This window comes from Leptidea sinapis, chromosome 11, assembly GCF_905404315.1.
Source record: "Leptidea sinapis chromosome 11, ilLepSina1.1, whole genome shotgun sequence".
Classification (NCBI taxonomy): Eukaryota; Metazoa; Arthropoda; class Insecta; order Lepidoptera; family Pieridae; genus Leptidea; species Leptidea sinapis.
In genome coordinates this window covers 4,136,388-4,152,794 of record NC_066275.1, presented here as the reverse complement: position 1 = coordinate 4,152,794, position 16,407 = coordinate 4,136,388, and the positions used below count along the sequence as shown (strand labels likewise).

At 34.3% G+C, this 16,407-nt stretch overlaps 2 protein-coding genes across 3 annotated transcripts in view; both read left to right on the top strand.

Moving 5' to 3' along the window:
• Positions 1 to 4,570, top strand: part of LOC126966700 (uncharacterized) — a 138,337-nt gene extending 133,767 nt beyond the window's left edge. The window contains exons 3-4 of the mRNA XM_050810903.1: positions 1,289 to 1,382; positions 1,657 to 4,570. Coding sequence (XP_050666860.1) covers positions 1,341 to 1,382; positions 1,657 to 4,179 — 2,565 coding nt within the window. The 5' untranslated portion in view covers positions 1,289 to 1,340 and the 3' untranslated portion in view covers positions 4,180 to 4,570. The remainder of the gene's footprint in view (positions 1 to 1,288; positions 1,383 to 1,656) is intronic.
• A 5,188-nt stretch (positions 4,571 to 9,758) lies between these two features.
• The window catches only part of LOC126966717 (acid phosphatase type 7), a 26,647-nt gene continuing 19,998 nt past the window's right edge, over positions 9,759 to 16,407 (top strand). The window contains exons 1-3 of one of the 2 annotated variants that reach the window (XM_050810932.1): positions 9,759 to 10,426; positions 14,289 to 14,483; positions 15,812 to 15,933. In XM_050810932.1, coding sequence (XP_050666889.1) covers positions 10,306 to 10,426; positions 14,289 to 14,483; positions 15,812 to 15,933 — 438 coding nt within the window. In that variant the 5' untranslated portion in view covers positions 9,759 to 10,305. The remainder of the gene's footprint in view (positions 10,427 to 14,288; positions 14,484 to 15,811; positions 15,934 to 16,407) is intronic. The other variant, XM_050810933.1, reaches the window with a different exon arrangement.

Here is a 16,407-nt window from a genome sequence, read left to right as displayed (position 1 = left end):
GTATTTAGAAAGCATCGTGAATTTCTTATCTCATTAGAAACTAGAAATCTTCATATTTTTTAAATTAAACAGATTTTGGATGTCTTGTTAGGTATCCAAACATGTTCCTGTCTCTAATTGAACAGTTTTTAAAATCCCGTCCGACCAGGATTTGACCGTACTCACACGCCTGAGCAAACTGACTTTTTGACAGCTCACGCCCATGAAGTTTCGTTTTGTTTAAGTTAAAAAATTCATACAAATAATATTGTACTTCATGGACGTGTACCGCCCCTTAATGATGTGCCACACATAACGATTACTACGATTATGCCACAGATTACAAATAATCGGTAAAAATAAATGTTTAATATGTAAGGAAGACAACAAAATTTTAAGTTGAAACTAATAAATTAAAATATTAAAATTATATAAAGTTTTAAGTATTTTCTTTTTAGTGTGAGACATACAAACAAAATAAAACAACTAAAATAGTTTACTTAATTCCTTTTATTAACGTGACTAGTCAGAATCATCATTTATACTAGATTCGTCCGATGAAGTGTTCAGTAATATTAACGATTAGCTCTTGTGTGCATAAATTATCAAATGCAATGTCACGGTCCCAATCAGACATTATGACGCTCTTAGTTCTCTCCATCACACTTAGTGTGCCTTTGGTAAATCAATATATATTTTCTATTTCTTTAAAATTATATTTTGAATAGAGGTGATCCAAACGACAGGTTGTGGGAAAAAATTTGGTCTCCCTCTAAAGTTACTTGTCATTTAAATTCATCTCTCAATAATAAAATCAACTCATTCAAAAGATTTTATGAATCCTTACCTCTTCCCTAACAGTGTATATTATCAAATTTGTTAATTTTGGATGGCACGAAGATCAACATACTCTAAATATTTTTTTCTTAGTATTGTTCTCTGTATAATGATTTTATACATTGATTTATGTAGGGGTAGCCATTTTAATAGCAGATTCTTGCTTGGTGATGTTTAATTAATGTTAACCAACGTGACCGATATTGAATATATGAATATATATCTCAAAATCACTTTAAGCAATTAAGTTCGTGGTAATTTGTAAGTTTCTACGCCAATTACTAGAACTCAATAAAGATATTATCTTCAACACCTTCTTTTATAGTCTAACCATACCTAGCCACAACAATTTTTTCCTTCTCAAATGATTCCAAAATATGTAATTCCTTATTAGCTGTTGTGTAAAAAATAAAATTTCGGAAGTATTATATCTGACATATTATATTTAATGTCCATTCTAACTTGTCCACAGATCGGAACACAACAGCGGACAGGATGCCCGAACCACTGTGCTTGACGAACAGATGAAACCTTCTACTCAGCGTTATCCACTCGATCGATATTTGGTAGGTTCTGTCACAGACTGACAATTTTTTATTATGGTAAAGCAAAAAATAAGACCAGATGGAGGGTTAAGTCGAGCAACGCTGCGTTATTTGTCTTACATCACTAAAAAAGGGAATCAGTGGAGCGATTAAGCTATTTGTGATTAAAAACTGAAAGGGCAACTCTTAACTCGATTCTTGAAATATAAGGATATTTATTTTGGTTAGTTTATAATTTTACAGTTTCAATAGGTAAAATCGCGTAATTAATCATCTTTGTTGATATATTTTACAGGCTGAAAGCAGCGAGGACATGGATATGGCCAAAATTATAGGTAATGATTTATGGAAATCTGAAGCAGCTTTAAGACCTGAAGATGAAATTCTACTAAGAAAGCTACGCGAAATGTTACAATCCACTGCAGATGATCTGAAATTATTATCTGCAGAGTTTTCTAGAAATCAAGAATCAGCTTTAAACATTCTTCCCACACCAATGGACGAAGAATTTAATGAGAAGATATATATTGAAGAAGTTGTCAAAGCTAAGTTCCTAGGACAGGCCCCGATGAAAAGTCAAAATTATGTAGCTAATAACAGACTCAGCGAAAAAAAAGCGTCAACAAGAAGCATTTGTCCTAAGCCGGACAGCAAAAAACAAAACAAGAAACTGAGTTTTTCCCGAACAAAAGTAATTGACATAAAAGAAAGTACAAATAAATCAAGTAATAGTAAAGAGAGTGATAAACAACCTGTTATTATGGGACCTGAAAAGATTAACCGAGGCCCAAAACAATGTGCATCGGTTGCATACAACGAACTAGTTCATAAATGTGAAAAAGAGAGTGGTAATATTTTAAAAAAGGAACTTAAATTACAAGAAATGCCAAGTATAAACATAAGATGTGAGTTGAAAATGCAAAAGGTTTTACAACTGGATATATTACCCAATACAAGTGATTCGGTTACTTCTCAAAACAAGCGCAATGTGGCTGTTATTGCTGTATCTCACGAAGACCCCAAATTAATGGTAAAAGAAATTATTCAACCCAGTGAAATATATAAACCAAGACCTAATGATAAAAGAGACTCTAAAAGAATTATTTCTAGAATGTCAACTTATGATAGTAGTGAATCATCAAATAACTATGATAACAATCATTGCAACTATCAAAAGTATAATATAAAATTAACTATTCCTAAAGATCCAAAAAAGATAAAAACTATAAGAAAAAAAGCAGGCAACGTTAACTTTCCTGTACCCAAGAAATCTTTAGATGACTGGAGGAAAAAATTAAATGATGTGTATGGTCAATCAACCTCTAAAAACGATGGTAAAATATGTGAAAAAGTTAAAAACAATAATAGACGACTAGCGCAAACAACGTCCGCCGGACAACAACGAGAGCTTAATAATACTGAATATATTCCATATTCTAAACTTACTTTAGGTGGAGTTAATGTTAATGAGATCGAGAAGGAATTATCAAATAATATCTATAAAAATGACGCCCCCTTAAGCCCTGTCTTAAATAAAATAACAAGCAGAATACCATCCTTGCATGTACAACAAAATCACGGTAAATACAAGAACTCAGGCGATGTTAATCTTTTAACTACTTCGGATGAAAATTTACTACAGGAAGTATTAGATATCGAAGAGAAAGTTAGTTTAACACTTTCCAAGTCCGCCAAAAGTAATAATCTAACTGCTGAAAGACTCCAGGAACCTTCACATAGATCAGATAATAGTATGAACGACTTAAATACTTACGCAGATGACTTTGAAATCGAGAATTCTGACGATGGCACTGAGCACCAAGATCAACAGCATTCTAAAATAAATGGTATTCAAACTCTTGGCCACCAAGACGAAAAAACTGTCACGTATAAAAAAAGTCCTCAAAATACGTCTTCGAAAATTCTTAATTTATCATTTAAGAATCAGGTGGATACTTATGAATATATTCATACCATAGATGTTCAAGACATTGCAACCCAAAGTAATTATTTAAATAAAATATCTCTTAAAGAAACTCAAACTTCGCCGAGGTTAGAGAGTTCCAAAGTACAAACAATACACAATGATCTATGCTCAACTTTTACGCCAAAGTGTGACATCGAAAAACTTTTTGCACTTGAAAAGGATTTCATCAAAAAAGTCATAGTCGAGGAATATGCAGATGTTATCGATAAGAGCTATACAACTCAAGAAAGAAATATCGCCAATACGCAAAAGAATACACAAACCTCTCCAGCCAGAGTTAAAAATGTTATGACATCGCCGACCAAAACTAAAACGAGGGCTACATCACCACTTTCATTACAAGTTACGATAAATAAAGAGACAAGTCCTATAGTTATGGTTTCAAATGACGCAAAAAATGTTCAAGATGAAAGAGACATCGAAAGGGAGGATATTTCCATTAACTTATCTTCGCCCCGGTTCAGTTTGCGGCTTCCAACATCATCCCGTGAGTTATTGCAAAATGTTAATGATGTTACGCGACCCAAATCAAACCTTAAAGGAAAATTGATTAGAAAACCTTTAAGCAGCTCTAGTTCTTTGGACGGTGATTACTCATCATCAGATATTAGCAGTATCGGTGAAATAAATTTACAGTATAAAAGAAGTTTGAGGGGACACGTATTTCCATTGATCTCGGAGCCAAGTTCTGTATCAAAATATAGTTCGGATGAGTGCTCTGGTGCGCAGCCCCTCAAAAGTGATGGTGAAATAAGTTTTGGACAAAGAAGGAAACAAAAAAGTAATGTTAGTAAGAGTGAAGGAGAAGTGAGTCAGGGACAGTTAAAATAAATAATGCAGGGTATTGTTTTTATTGGGCTACTTTTGAATAAGTGCGAACACTTGCGAAATATCAAACAGCTCGATTTTCGCACTCGTGAACTCTCTAGAATATTATATGACATAATTGATATAAAAAGCTTACCTGAACGCTTTGAAAGTGTAATCAATAACGGTACGATAAGTATTTTTAGTACATAGAGTAAATATCAAAATGCCTTAATATTTTACTACGCAATATTTTATTAAAGCCTGAAGTACAAACAAATTAATATTTTAATAATCGTAATATGTTTATCATTGTTATATTTTTTACCTTATTTAATTCGCGTTAAGTGGATAATATGTGTTAGTATTATGATTTACATTATAAGTATAATTAAATATTGAATTTTCGAAATTATCGTTTATTTTTTTTTTGAGATAATGTGAGCACATAATAAATTTGCGCCACTAGATGCAAGCAGTAAGTATAATATGTATGTAAATAAGGCAAAAATACATGTACTTATTTATTAAGTCGTTGCCCGCTATAATATGAGATCTTTATGTAGGTACACTAAAAAATATTCTTTGAGTGATGAGTGTGTGCATAGGTAAATTCAACGATACTCCAAGCATTCTTCTCCACCTTCACATTTTACGAGCATCTTTTTCTTTCCAGCATATTATACGTATACAGAAATATGGGTAAAATTAGGGTTCTCACGAGGTCTTTGTGGCATTTGTGATGTTCATATTTCTCCATATTTTACTAATTTTGTCTTCCGCCGTCCTTGGACACCTCTCAATTTCGTCATGCACCCAACATTATTGAAGGGTGAGGATATGAGAGAATAGTAAGTGGCCCTTAAATTTCTAATCGTGTGACGTAGGTGATTTATCTACGTATGATCTTGAATAAATTATCAGTAACGGTATCATTATAAAAACCCGGACAAACGCATACCCTGACAATAGGTTAATTGCGCTGGACTGATACCAATGTCATTCCTAGCTGCTGCTATCAAACCAAACAAAACTTTTGGGAGTTCTTTAACCCACGATGGGAAATCAAACGAGCTGTTACGGCGGCGGATGATAAGCCGTCGTATGAATCTGTTAAATGCCCATTACTTTCATTAACGAGAAAATAATCTACTCTCAAACTGGTGACCCTGGTCGCTGGTGAGCCTCAACGGACAACCAAACCTAACGATCCAATCTTCATAAATATTTTTTGCAACCGTTATGAAGATGTAGGCCAGGGTCCGACTATGTCAAAACGAATATGCTCGAACCTATCACGATCAGAAAATTTTTGGATATCCGACACCGGACACTGTATGCCTATTCACTTTAGAACGTTGACATGGAATCCATGTCCGATACTAATCGACTATGTCCTTGTTCATACTTTGCTAAAAATAATTTTGTCGAATCCTTTTTTCGCGTTACCCTAATGCTAGAATGACTCAAACAATGCAATGCGTCTAAAACTTAGCATTCGAAAACAAATACGGTCTAATACGGTTAGTTGATATTTCGCAATGCAATTTATTATAATTATTTTTTATAAAAATACATTTAGAAAATACAACAAAATCAACATATTTCAATATATATTAATGCAACAAAAATGTAGGAATGTAGGAGGAAGGAAAGAGGAAATGCCGTGTTTGATAAAATATGTATGACATAATAGGTACTGTACATATAATATAATGGTCTAAGAGCACACGAACCCCAGATCTTCGTTATTTTCTAAAAGCTGAAAGATGTTCAGCAAACAACACAGGTAAGAACGATGGACCATTATGTTTTGCGTTACCGTGGCTTCGTCAGGTAAACGGTACTAAAGGCGCGTAAAATAACCGATATAAATACATCAAAATATAATAAAGTGTTATTTTCTGGTATAATCTACAGATTATAAGAATTAAGAAATCACGTCACTCATTGCAAGATAGTTAATATCGTAGGAAACCCTTGCCAGACACCTATAATGTTCATGAAAATATAATTCTTTTTACGTTATAGTATAAAGATGATGTTTCCTCTTTAGCCAGACATTTTTGATAGTTCCTACCCCTTGCCAGACAAATATGTTGGGTAGGTAGATGTAGGAGCGAGCATGAGGCAATATATATATGGGTGGGTTATAAGATAAACTATCACACTCAATGTAAGATTCAGTTTAATGATAAATATCTTCATCGGAGGAAATATCTGTCAAAAGCAACTGGCATCATCATCGAGAGTACAACCAAAAAGCTTTCAATGAAATTAGTAGCATCATAGAACAAGAACGGCCGCCGTCTTATTTTGATTTATTTACATGAATTATATACTGATTCATTGGAAAGCATTCAATTTATGCCGAGAATTCCATTGAAATGGAACGAACACGACCTAGAAGAAAAAATTATAAGAAGTTTTTTATATATGTAATAATGGGCAAATTGGCAAGAGGCTCACGGGTTGGGAAGTGGTGAGGCAACCGCCCATGGACTTTTGCAACAACAGGTGTCAAGACATGCGTTATCGGCCTTTAAGGTGGGAGTATGCAGTAATTTACTAAAATGATAATAAAAAACGATACTTAATTTATTCCGCAAAGTGGCTGTGCGAGGAAAGAAATTTCTTGCAAAACGCGCGGTTGTGGAATTTCAGACGTCAACGTGTTGCGAGTGGTATTAAGCATTTTGACGTAATGTCCGGTGGTGGAATTCGGCTGCTGGAATTAACCCGAACAGCTCCTCTGTGTACTCCCAGTGATAAATGCAGTAGAAAATGCTTGAGAAATTCTGTCACAGATCGCACCCACAATTATATATTTTTATATAGTAAGCCGTTAAGGAGTACCATTGATCATCATATTCGATTACCACAATAACTCAATTACCATAATGACGTTACGGTAGGTGACTCAAATAGCATATTAAAGATTTAGCCCTAATTTGCTCCTAAGAGTTGCGTTACTTTGTCATGGATCCCATAATCAGAACCTTACCAAACTACCGTTGAAGTCACAGACGAGTAAAAAAAGAAGGACTCCGCGCCGTGATATTATCAAGTGAAGCACCTTTATGCTAGTGTGCGTGCGGTTACGGGGTATACCAGTTACACATTTTTTTCTCCGTTAAATAATCATATATCCACACATAATTTTATATTATTGTCTTTACACTTTTTCACAACGCAAGACGGCATTTTTTAAATATTTTATTGCGACGCAAACTGATTTGTCACAGACGATGGCAAATCTCAAAATGGCGGCCGATCGGCTTGTATTAGTGTAAGTGTATGCGTGGGGCTATGTATTTACACGTTAATCGGCTTGTTTTGGTGCCTCACTGTTATGTAAGGTGAGACGGAGTCCTTATTTTTTACTAGTCCGTGCGTTGAAGTATATCCTTTCAAATAAAAAAAGAATCATCGAAATCGGTTGGTGTGATATTGAGTTTTGATTGATACCATTTGTCGCGCAATATTTAGTGCAAATTTAAGACTTAAGTATATTGTTTTCTCATGGATGCCGTTGTCAGAACGGGACGAAATTAATAGGACAAAAGAATCATCAAAAAAATAAACAACGTTTAAAAAAACCGACTTCAAAAACTGAAAAGTATCAAATAACTAAAAATTTAATCTCTCTAATCTCTTATGCAAACCTTTAATATTAATAAAATACTATTTATTAGTACGTAGTTTATTTTTAATCTTTTGCATTTTAGTGTCAGTTACTAATTTATTTATTTATTTATTAGGTTTATTTACAATCACTTACAATAATACACACAAATATAAAAAGTAGAACTAGAAACTAGGAAGTAAATGTAGTGATTATTACTTACAAATAAACACAGCATGCAGAGAAGTAATTAATTTTAGGTATTATATAGAATAAGTTACGAATTATTTTTTTAAATTAATAAATGAGTTATACACAGTTACATAAATTTTCCAATTATAACATTATTAAAGATTACCAATGATGCTGCAAATGGTCTTATGGAATTTGGCTAATAATAATATATAATAAACCTGAATGAAAACTCCAAAAAAAAGCCGTACACAGAAAACAATTATGACATCCAGTAGACGAAAATTTTCAAATAAATGTTCATAAAATGAAAACTACTGGGCCAAACTATGTAAAATTTTATGGGACCAAATGGCATCTATTTCGCATCAAACAAAAGAAGAGTCACATAAATCGGATCAAAAATCTCAGACAAATCGGTGTACATACATAAAAAAAATACCGATCGAATTGATAACCTCCTCCTTTTTGAAGTCGGTTAAAAATCGGTTCACCCAGTCGAAGGTTCTGAGTTATCAAACATAAAACAATACCGTCTAATTGAGAACCTCCTCCTTTTTTGAAGTGGGTTAAAAATACAGATGAAATACATTATACAATACTTCTATAAAAATTTTATGGAGTAAATAAGATAAACAAAAACTGCCTTACCTTTATTTCGTCTCTCAGAACTTGGTTAATAGATAGGATACGTAGACAACATTAGGTGTTTGAAAATGATACACTAACGCAAACATGAATAATTTAACATTGCAATAGCACACTACATAACAATTACACGTCAAAGAAGGATAGTAAATGCAATTATCGCGAGCGAAAAAGACATAACTCTAATTTACTAATTGCTTCGTATTTGTATAGAGAAAATACAGTTAATTCATCAGATATGATTTTTTACCGTACACCGTGATTTATGCCTAAATTACGATTCATTCATGAGTTCATGTAGTAAAAGCTATAAAGTAGAAAAACTGCATTGAAATTAGGTAGATAATGTGTCATTGATTTTATAAAAAAATGATTTCATATTTATTATAATTTATAGCCACATTGATGATATTAATTATTTATATATAAAATACTAAAAAAAAACATACAGACACCAAAAAAAAACCGAAAGGTATCTACAGTAAGGGTCCCATTTTTACAATCTTACTAACAAAGGCTCCCAAAAAGTTTTAAGATTACAATTATTATTTTTTGTATCTTATATTATTTATGAATGTCTTTTTGTTGAGGATTTATTACAATAAGGTAATGGGAGAAGAAGAAAATGATCCATTGATTCTTCTGCAGTTAGCAAGGGATATACTGAAAAAACTCCTACGTAAACAAATAGCACTCACTGGCTGCATCCGCTACCTTTTTTTTCATGGAATAGGAGGACAAACGAGCGTACGGGTCACCTGTTGTTAAGTGATCACCGCCGCCCACAATCTCTTGCAACACCAGAGGAATCACAGGAGCGTTGCCGGCCTTTAAGGAAGGTGTACGCGCTTTGTACCTACCCTAAAACTTGTTTTAATAGTTTGATAGTTCAGCTACCTATATATGCACTTGTTTATTAAAAAATATGATATTCACTGCAACAATGACTTTTTTACATCATTTCCTAACATATTCTACCTCGATCATCCCGCAACAGACAGCATCAATATTTTGTCATTTCTGTACGTTAATGTATGATCGGCTTGGTGGAGATCGGCGTTGTCATGGCAACATATTTATTTTGTTAGTTAAATAATGAAATCAAATAAAATGTTATAATTCATGATTTCTTAAATGTGGTGTGTAGTTCTATGATTTTTTTTTACTTTCGTAATTAGTGCATCTTCCCATAACACAAGACGGCATTTTAATGTTGTACCTATATCAAATTGTAAGCAATTCTGTCAATAACAAACGCGTGTGTACCGTTTTCGTATCGAGAGAGCGACTACGACAAAAGGAACCAATTGACTCAATTTAGGCGATTGATTTTCTGCGCGCTAGTGATATATCTACCTCTTTTAATACTATAATATTATCATTGAGTTACGAGGCAATTTTAAATTGAGATATTTACTGTAAGAGTAAAAATATTATTTCATCTTTGTGTCTTTGTCTTACGCTCTTAGGCTAAAATGTTTGCTTACATTTTATGTTATTGTTTCCAATGCTCGTAATCTAAGTAGGTATCTAACTATAAACTATGTGATAAAACAATGTTTGTTGAACATTATAACTCATCGAATTAAAGTCGTGCCCGTGATTCATTAAAATTATTACAAATCTACTTTGAAACAGCAGCAATCGCCAATCAGTCATTTACAAGAATTATATGGATTATTAATATGAAATCGTACATTCATTTATCCTATTTTTGTGTGCTTTTGGTAAAAATAAACATAATCACCGCTCAAAAATATGATTGTGGGTACTGCCAGCCGGAACAAGTTCATATTGCATTTGGATGTAAGTAGATCTACACTGATTCTATAATATCTTTGTGTTGTTGCAAATTGCTATTGTGTAAGTATTTTAATAGTGCTTACTCATTTATCACTACCACCCAGGACTTGTATATGATGTCGTTGGGCAGGAGTTAGGGCTTGGGTAGCCCAGCCATAACTTCCATCAAAAATAACAATAAAAACAAAGACAACAAAAAGAAGCATCTTTACTTACTATCTGATATTATCTCTGTTCATATTAATTGAAGTTTCTATATGAGGACCATTAGCTTTGATACAGGTCTTTAATTTGTATGGCCAGATATTAGTGGTCTTACAAGAAAGCAGTGGCTTACTCACACAGAGACTCATGGCAAGGAACTTTTCTCCGCAAGTTTGCACTCTTCATTCTTTAAGCGACTCATTATTGGAATTTTATCTTGAACAGGCCATGTCCTCCAAAAGAACATAATTGTAGTAGTAATAGTCCAAGTGCTTAAGATCTTGGCTAAATGAGGGCCAGTCTGAACTCTGCAGCTTGAGACAGGTTTGGGTTTTTTATACCCAATTACCGGGTTTTGAAGAACTAAACAGAAGGTCTTACAGCACAATCTAAGACATTCTCTTGATACATATTGACTGAAGTCTCTTTTCTACTTAGACTGTGACTTCATGATAAGATCCTTCTATTTTGCTTTTTGTAATGTAACCATGAAATAGTTTAATCACTTATGAGGAAATTTGTGTGCATTTTACCTACATTTTGGGATATCACATGTGTTTGATTTAGCTATAATATTGACAAAAAACATCAATTGTTGGTATTGGTCTGAAATATGTGTTAGTGTATAAAATAGGATTTTTTGCGCACTTTGTGCTATCTATTTTATTAAACTCCCCATTTTTCCATTTTATTATTGAATGTATTTTTTGTATCTGCTGAATGGTTAGAGTTATATTATTATTAGACTTAGAGTTATACTTTATAGATTTTTTTTTATTGAAATAAGAGATTTGGTAAGCAAGTTAAACATTATATTGTTAGACTCACAAAATTCAAGTGAATAGGTTAAATAGATTTAATGTAATGGAGTGTGTATCAATCTGTTATCTTGAATTTGGTTGTCACACTCGCATATCTGTAGAATAATAACTATGAGTCCAATTAAATATATATTTTATATATGTTATAAGCATCAACAACAAAACCCAGTTGTCTCCTAATTCCTCTATGCATTCACAAATACAAACAATTCAGTCTACCAACAAAAGTAAGCAGGTACAAGATCGTGAATGCTCATTAGCCAGGTCATTACCTGTGACCACAACATATTGGAAACAATTACTAATAGCTGCTATAGATTTATAGAAGTACTATGATCCTGAAATTGCTCACCTTTATTAGGCTTTTATGGATTGTAATGTACTTTCAAGTCATTTATAATAATTGCTACAAGTTTTTATAGCTACACAATATAATTGGATCCAGTATCTGAAACAATTAATTTGACTGTGGAAGCCATTATCAGAAGACGGAATCCATATTGCTGGGTTATCTGACCTATGTGCTGCCTGGTCAATCCCCAATACTGATGTTTATTGTCAGTAACCATCTGTCTGAATATTATTTAGACCACCAATGTCATAAAAAAACGACTTGCATTTTTTCATGGCCCTTTTCTAGTAACATTTTTTTTTTTTTTATGGAATAGGAGGACAAACAAGCGTACGGGTCACCTGTTGTTAAGTGATCACCGCCGCCCACAATCTCTTGCAACACCAGAGGAATCACACCAGCGTTGCCGGCCTTTAAGGAAGGTGTACGAGCTTTTTTTGAAGGTACCCATGTCGTATCGTCCCGGAAACACCGCACAAGGAAGTTCATTCCACAGCTTTGTAGTATGTGGAAGAAAGCTCCTTGTAAACCGCACTGTGGAGGACCGCCACACAACCAGATGGTGGGGATGATATCCTAACTTGTGGCGTGTCGTGCGAAGGTGGAATTCGGCGGCAGGAATCAGGTTAAACAGCTCTTCGGAACACTCCCCGTGATAAATGCGATAGAAGACACACAATGAAGCGACATCTCTACGCAACGCCTAGTGATCCCAGTATATATGAATTGACACACACAGTAATTAAAAGTAAGATAATAGTGAATTATATTATATATATTTATTATACATATTTTTGCAAATCTGTCTGACATCACACTTTATGAAGAATATCAGGAATTTGTACTTTGTAGAGTGAGGCAAGAACCATTTACCTTTGCTCAGAGAAGTTAGCCTTCACATCTTCATATTTGCTTTTTCTTTCTAATCTACATACTTATTTTTTTATTTCTATAAACTGCAACTGATCGATTACTATACATGGATAATTTTAGAGGATATCTTATTATTATGTTGGGGGAATTACATTCTTGATTCCACAACAAACACTTCATTTAATTTAGTAATCTTAGGGTGACATTAATAAGTGTTCCTATAATATCAGCTTGGTCACAAGTACCTACCACATTTTCTTAAATCATAGTCCCTTAAAAACTCTTTAAAAATATGAGATACTTTACAAAATGTATCCTCTTTTGTTTTGGAACCCCTGATAAATGTATGTGTAAAATTTCATAATAATTGTTTATTTAGTTTGAATATGAGAGTAAAACAAATTTTCATTCACATTAATTATAATATTTGTTAGATGATTAATTGAAAAGTAATGTCCAAGTCTTAACAGGTAAAATTGCAGGCAAAAGCTTGTTTGAGTTGTATTCAGTACATACAAATATGATTTAGATAACCAACTGAAAGTTTCAATTTGCTCTCAATTGAATAAATTATTAAGTGTCCTATTTAATATTTATATGATTACGTAATTATCAAGCTCTGTATACTGATAGTAAGCAGTTGGTTTATATGATGTAGGTAAACAAGGATAAAACCTTAATTTAATTTTACCATTGTTTGTATGCATGTAACTTATATTTATTTCAATTGTTATTTTTTTTAATCTCTACTATTATTGACTTTATCTTAATAACAGATCTGCGGTGCATCAATGGTACAAGTATTATTCCGATCGGTTCAGTAGTTTTCACAGTATAACCGAAGGAAACAACCGGCCATATATTTTATAGTACAACGTCACAGAAACCCCGCGCAAAATGGCGCGTTTAAATAGCCGAAATATATTGCCCGAAAAGAATATATTTTTTTAATTAAATATTCTTATCTGTTTTTAACTATAATTTGATGTGTTTGATAACTTTTAGGATGTAAAAAATCAATTTAATTATTTTTAAAAAGCATTCATATACCCTATTCAACTACTCAATATGCGTAGACCCACAATTAGGAAAATCCGCTTTTGTACTCCCAATTCCTAAGGTGTACGCTAACCACTACCATTGCCATTAGATACCTCCATTACCTCTCACACCCATAAATGCGAATATTTTAAAGTAATTGTTTGAGAGTGGTACAAACTTATGTTTTGTTATTAGATTATATACATACATATTACATATATATTTAGAACAAAGCTTTACATATTTTATAGATCATTGGAATGAAAATTTTATAGAGATAAATAATTAGGAGGTCGCTTGACTCGATTGTCTGACCGAGCGGAGATATTTAGACAACTTGCTGTTAGGCAACGCATAAAACTGGCCATGTTTTCTACTTAGTGTGAGTGACAAGCTACATCCTACACTAGCGATACGTTAGTCACTTTGTTTTCGTGTGTGTGCGTTGCTGAAAATAGAGGTTAAACAGTTCGCCGTTATTGTTTCGACGTGTTCACAGCTGTCACAGCCTATCTGTAGAAGTAAAAATAATCTGAGTTTTCGCTTTGTGACAATTTAGTGTGATGTGTTTCAGCCAAAAGTAACGACATAGTTGTAACATGGACCACATTCAACGACACGCACGAGTCGCGTGTGCAGTACGGTGCCGGAGCGCTGGACGAAGAGGCGAGCGGTGGCCGGAGCCGCTTCGTGGACGGCGGACGACTGCGCAGGAGCATGTGGATACATCGCGTCACGCTGGCGGATCTCCGATACGATACTAAATATGGTACTTCAAAAATAAAAATGAATAAAGAAACATCGTAGAGACGTCGCTTCATTGTGTCTCTTCTACCGCATTTATCACGGGGAGTGTTCCGAAGAGCTGTTTAACCTGATTCCTGCCGCCGAATTCCACCTTCGCACGACACGCCACAAGTTAAGATATTATCCCCACAATCTGGATGAGTGGCGATCCTCTACAGTGCGGTTTCAAGGAGCTTCCTCGTACTACAAAGCTGTGGAATGAGCTTTCTTATGCGATGTTTCCGGGACGATACGACATGGGTATTTTCAAAAAAAGCGCGTACACCTTCCTTAAAGGCGGCAACGCTCCTGTGGTTGCTCTGGTGGTGCAAGAGAATGTGGGCAGCGGTGATCACTTAACACAAGGTGACCCGTACGCTGGTTTGTCCTCTTATTCCATAAAAAAACCCTCCCAACAAAAGCTGGCAACGCACTCTTTTCCCCTGGTGTTTTGAGCCTCTTGCTTGTATGCTCTTTCTTATATAAAAATGTAAACAGTTAATAATATAAGCTGTAAAGTAGAACCTTTAGATGAAGCCTCGATTTAAAATTACGAATGTGTCACGGGAAGGTTTGCTTAGCGCTAACTTCCGTTGAAAAACCTCATCGTCTATGTAAGTATTTAATGAAAATTTGGATGTTATAAATCAATCAGATATCATTACATCCATACAGGTACACTTATAACATCCCAAAGTTATAAGAGAAATTAATTTTAAATCAATATTGACAGTTTAAGTATTTCAGAAAATATTTGTATTATGTATACAAAGCAATGGAACAGAAATACTGGTCGATTCATCTCGAAAGGTCAAGTGTGAGTGATGAAGGAAACGAAGGGCTGTCTTCAAGATATTATAACACTATATATTTTTAAGTAGGTAATATCTTTTGAATTTGCGTGGCGGCCATTTAGCAACTGCCTTTTTAGTTTTTATTTATTGTTCTTATAGCGTAATAGTAAAAATAAATATATATAGTATTATTTACAGATGGTAGATTTTGACGTTCAATAAGTGATTTTAAATCCTATTTTGAATAAAAATATTTGAATTTGAATTTGATGAACAGCGGACTCTTAGGAATAGGGTTTCCCTTTCGGCACGGGACTCTTAAATAAGGAGTTTTCACAGAATATGTTCCTCTGTCAGGGCCCTTCTTACAGGAACGTGAGGAGACAACAATGTCTGCGGTCCCTGAAGCTCTTAAAAAAATTAACTTCCAAATGGAAAGAAATCGATACTAAAAGAAAGATAAAGGTAATGTAAATAAAAATGATTGTATTGTAACAATATTATATTTGCCGTGCAGTGTACCACGCGGGGTCAGTGTACGGCTGGTCGGAGAAGTTCTCGTTCAAGACTCCGCCGCGAGGGGATCAGTGGATGGTGCGCGCTGCCATCTACGGAGACATGGGCAACAAGAATGCACACGTAAGTTACGTTGTCGGAACCTGGCCACTACTGACGTCTTGTAGGAGCAGGCTCAGCACTGGCTCAGTCGCGGTGACAACATGTTTTGAACGTAACGACAGAAATTACTACCATGTCTTATTGTGCAATTTTTACATTCTTACTGGAAATGCCTCACCGACGCCACGACCTATCAGAATTTTCGCCTCGATGGTGTTTCTCTACAGTCAGACTTTAAGACGGGCCCAGACACAGCTTCGGAGGACAGAGATTTAGAAGAAGCACAATTGGGACACCGACCTTCAGCTAAATAATGTGCGGTGGGAGAATTGAGATATTCTACGGGATAATGTGTTTCGTCATCTTAATCGACTACAGCTTCTCTAGAGCTGTAAACTACTCCCTTACCCTCTATATCCGAGAGGATGTTTTGGTTAAAATGGCCCGATCGAAATAAAAGGATACGATTGGTGTGCAATGTGACTGATTCTTGAT